Genomic DNA, 4,968 nt, shown 5'->3' with positions numbered 1-4,968 from the left:
TATAACTTTTGTTATTTCTATCAATAGTTATATATTTGCACTTTAATGTTTATCCATAAATTTGATAAGTTTATCTTTTTTTTTCTTTCTATATGGTTGAATATATTATGTTAAACAAAAATATTGAACATACCGTTGCACTACTAGAAAATCGTCCTTTAATGACGCGTCATGCGCGTCATTAAAGGGGTAGATGACACGATATCACGTGTCAAGGAAGTTCATGTCATAAAGAAAAAATGATGCAAATTTGTGTGTCATCTTTTTATGACAAGCATTATTGACATCTTTTTTTTACACGCGCTTGCGTGTCATGGTTTTAAGTATTATAAAAAAAGAATATTTTTTTGACAGATTTATAAATTTAACATTAAAAATGACAATTAGCGTCTCATAATAGAACTAAAATTCATATATAGCAAAATAATTCATTTCATATAATATATCAACATACTAACAAACATTCAAAAGTCGGCCATTCTTCACGATATTTCAACGTTTAACATTTCATTAACATCGATACGAACATTCACTGGTAAATAAATGATGCCATAAAAGTCGACCATTCTTCACGAATTCCATCAATATGAGCATCCGTGTATTCATTATTCCCTCCCCCAACCTGGGAAAAAATTTAGATTAGTTAAACCTAAAGTTCAAATGATTTGTCAAAAAAAAGTGGTCAATCAGATATTCCACTAAGCAACTTGATAACCTGATCTAGCATATACAATACGACAAATGTACAAGATCAATAACTTCATATCCTAAGTTCCACTAAGCGAATTGAGTCTAATTACAGTAGAAATACTAACTTTTATTAATCACATAACATAATAACTTCATATCCTAAGTTCTTAACTGGTTATGGAGACTTATTTATCTAGGTTTAGGGGAAAAAGTTCTTAACTAAATGTCACATTTTGATCAGCATTAATCATCAGCTTGACTATAAAAAGTCAACCTTAACACTATAACTTAAATCTACTGTCATAAATTTACTAAACTGATACAATATTGAAAATATAAAAAGCTGCTATACTTACATTATCATTGACCAGTATTTCAATTCCTTCATCAACTATCTCTTTCATGAACTTTAACATAAAGTAGCCACATTCAGTGCTTCCCGGCTGACATGGACACTACATAAATACATAACAAATAGTCATCGTAACGTAGATTCATATAATTAGGTTAAAACTACTATTTCAATAAGGAATTAAATGCTCACCCTAGCGTTGATCCAATAGAGTTTTACCCTCGATCCACTTTGTGTACCGTACAAGTTCATTGCACTACAAAAATGTTAAGAAATATATCAAATACTAAAACATAATGTTTCCATAATTTGTATAACTTACCCATCGATAATTTGCTGCAACTGCAAAATAACAGTTCCTGGCTTTAGAGAATCAAGGTAATAGCAAGTCATTGTTTTCATGTTTAGTACGCCCAACACCCAATGATTTCTAAAAAGAAAAAAACAAAAACCAAATTTAGTCAAACAAATAATAAAACTAGTAAAACTTGGATTTCGATTTGGATGGTTTTGATAATTAGACCCGGGATTGTAGGGAATCAAGATGGTGTCATTGTCCTTTCTGTTAAGCAACCGATTTGCAATGCTTCGACTTGAATCATCAATATTTTTGAACTTTGATTTATGTTCACGTGGTGAGGCTGTAGTCGGGCTCACAAAACAAATTCCATGATTTCTTTTTGACCCATTGTTGATTTGCTCAAACAAGTGCCTGCCTGATAAGATACAAAAACTAAACTGAGTGAATAAATTGTGTTTTACGAACAATTATTTAAATAAAATTTAAGCACTTACATCATATAAATTATAATGACAAAATCGCTAATCTCCTGCAATGTAAAAAACTCTTTCAAAATCATCCGCATATAGGCATATGCGACTCTCGTACCCAAAGAGATCATCTTCACACCGCAATTTTATATACTCAACCTTTGAAAATTTTGCATCAGCCATCATTGCAATCATTTTCAAAACACTACTTTTCTCAATTCGTATCCTCGTATTCCTTCATGCTCTCGTCATCCTTTTTTGCATGATCACCTTTTCATTCTCCTTTTCTTTTCCTTTCTCTTTTTTATTTTCCATTCTCTTGTCATCCTTTTTTCTTTTCTTTATCTTTTCCTTTCCAATCTCTTATTTTCTTGGCTGATCCTTTTCTTTTTCCATCTTCTTGTTTTGCTGGCTGTTCATTGTCTTTTCCATTCTCATAATCAAGTTCTTTTAGCCATTTTGCATTTTTTCCCATTGGTACTTTTGGCACCACTTTTTCCTACAAAAAGAAAATTGATTCAGCATTTTATTTTTACCAATCCGAGACAATTCCAACAAAGAACAAAAAGCCAAATTTGGGGATTAAAACAAGTAAACAACATGCGGAATTCGTTAGTCCAACAGACATGTTATAAAAGGTTGTCTATAAATATGTTAAGAAAACTGAATTGGTTTGATTGACCAAGGAACTCATGAATTTATTAGTCCAACAAACAATCTGGTTAAGTCCTCAAATCCATGTAACAATATCATATATTTATTTATAGTTAATGCTTAGCGAAGAGCTCATCTTATAAGTAAGAACCACCAATTGTACTTACCAAGTTAGAGCATCGAATAACTAAATGTCTTGGCCAACTTAGTATGAAGCCAACTGCATCTTTGACCTTGTCAATGAACTCTTCTTCAATTGGAACCGATAGTAAAGCGTCTCCTTGTAGACATATTTGCATTCTGACTTCAATGTTCTCACATATTATGTGAAGGTAAAAAGTAAGATCCAAATCTCTTAAAAATGTGAAAATATGAATATGAAGCGGTAATATAAAGCTAATATATTTTGTAATACCCGAGACACTATAATCCACAATGGATTCTTTAGCGACTAAATTTTGTGGCATCATCAACCGCAAGATAACACGAATTGTCCTACAAATATATGATATTAGTTGCAATGAATTATGATAAAACATAAAGATATTATATTAAAAAGAAACCCTTGTACCCAAGACTTACAGGTGATTCTTAATCAAGTGGTTCGTCTTCAAACTCTTCTTCATGGCCCCCCATTTGGCAACTTGCGGCTTCGGAAACACTATGTGTACCTTTTTAAGTTTCTCTAGCTCATCTTCAAGTTTGTTGAACCGTTCATTGGTCTTCTTTTGCTCACAGTCCATGCACTTCTTAATAGTTTTGGATATAAAAAATATCGGTCTTGTGTTACAAACTTGCCCATTCCGCGCACATGTCCACTTTGTTCCTTAGTACCCAGGGCCCAGTGAGCACATCATGTGTTCCACATGATTCATAATGTCTTGATTGATGTAGCTCAGCCAATAAATGGGATAAATTAAAATTTAAAGAGATCTTTCCATACAAAAGAGTAAACGTTACCACATAAGATGTAATCTTTTTTTAAAGCCCAGTTAGGCTTAGGCTTGTTTACGATCAAATGTTCAGCTGGCTATTAAGAGTGGGTCGTAATTTGTTTTATGTTAATTCTTTTATTAATTATTATTATTTAGGGCCCATGCCCGGGTAGATTATATGTTATTAGAATAATCGGCCAACAACTATACTTGGAACTTAATAACTTGTGAGGACTAATGCCATCGATGGACAAGGCTAATCTAAGATTTCGATTTTCTTTTCCGAAGTCTATCCACATGTTTCCAACAAGCTTCCAAGATGGGGAATCATGAGTACGAGTTATTTTACCGTTATTGGCCCGGCCTTGTGCATGCGAAGTTAAGTCATTTACAATTTTTGGTGACGAAAACATTCTTCTGAATCAAGGGATGGGAGGAAAATACCACAAAACTTTTGAAGGCACGTTCTTGGTATTCTCCTTCCAACGAGATTTGCCACAAGTTGGACACTGAGAAGCATCCTTATGTTCTTTCCAGAATAGAACACAATCGTTTTCACATGCATGTATCTTTTCATATTGTAGACCTACTCCTTTTAGCAACTTCTTGGCCTCATATATCGAGCTAGGGATTGTATTGTTAAATGGTAAGGCATCTCTTAGGGCACCCAACAAAGCATCAAAATTAGAATATGTCCAACCAAATTGACCCTTCAAATGTTGGAATTTCAATAATCCACTAAGTGCATTATAATTTGACCCTACGCAAAGTAGCTTATCACATTCTTCAAGAAGTGATTTCAATGCATCAGGTTCTTCTACATATGTGAAGGCATCATGTAGCATTTCCTTTGTATAATCAAACTCGGGGGATCTAGATTTATTAGGGTACCTAGAATCAACCTCGGGAAATTTTTCACCATGGAAAGACCAAATTGTATAACTTTCATCGAAACCGTGGGCAAATAGATGATAACACACATTGTCAATTGAGTGGTGACACAAGTTGATGCAATTTACCCAAGGACATGGAATAACATCGGATTTTGAATTATTACTTTGGGAAAACTCTAAAAAGACATCCACACCTTCTTCATACGCATTTGATAATCTATCAGCCGTAATCCATGATTTATCCATGGTATTTGCTACAATGATGATTATTGATGGTTAGATTTTTGTGGTTAAATTGTTCATTCAAACGTCGGTTGTACATATCAAAGGTGGAATTTGTTATATTTTTTTGGGGATTAATTGCAGGTTCTTATTGTGATGTATAAAGGTGACTTTTGAAGACGCACACCACATGCTCGATAAAATGCTTGAACCAAATTGACTTTTATTTCACGCGATTAACCAGTCTTTCGTAAGTTATTTTTTAATGGTACTTGTGATCTGCTCGTTTGCATATTCCTCTATGCAAACCCAATTTATATACATACAGAATTATGATATGTTTTTTTTATATTAACATCAATTTATATTAATTAGACATACTTTTATAGTGATGTTGATTTTTCTTTGGTCTTCAGATAATCAAATCTATGTAACACTACAGTATTACATT

The 4,968-nt window shown here is 33.0% G+C and overlaps 1 protein-coding gene across 1 annotated transcript; it reads right to left on the bottom strand.

Moving 5' to 3' along the window:
- Positions 1–481: 481 nt before the first annotated feature.
- On the bottom strand, positions 482–1,996 carry LOC143538278 (uncharacterized). The gene is made up of 7 exons (XM_077031867.1): positions 1,973–1,996; positions 1,838–1,872; positions 1,566–1,754; positions 1,365–1,472; positions 1,235–1,298; positions 1,047–1,145; positions 482–622 (listed from the first exon to the last, which is right to left on the bottom strand). The coding sequence occupies exons 1-7, from the start codon at positions 1,994–1,996 to the stop codon at positions 530–532; spliced, it is 612 nt and encodes a 203-aa protein (XP_076887982.1). The 3' UTR covers positions 482–529.
- Positions 1,997–4,968: the final 2,972 nt, after the last annotated feature.

Source organism: Bidens hawaiensis, unplaced genomic scaffold (assembly GCF_021521415.1).
Source record: "Bidens hawaiensis isolate Kalapana, Puna unplaced genomic scaffold, B.hawaiensis_p1.1 tig00011542_1, whole genome shotgun sequence".
NCBI classification, from domain to species: domain Eukaryota; kingdom Viridiplantae; phylum Streptophyta; class Magnoliopsida; order Asterales; family Asteraceae; genus Bidens; species Bidens hawaiensis.
This window is presented reverse-complemented; position numbering and strand designations above follow the sequence as displayed.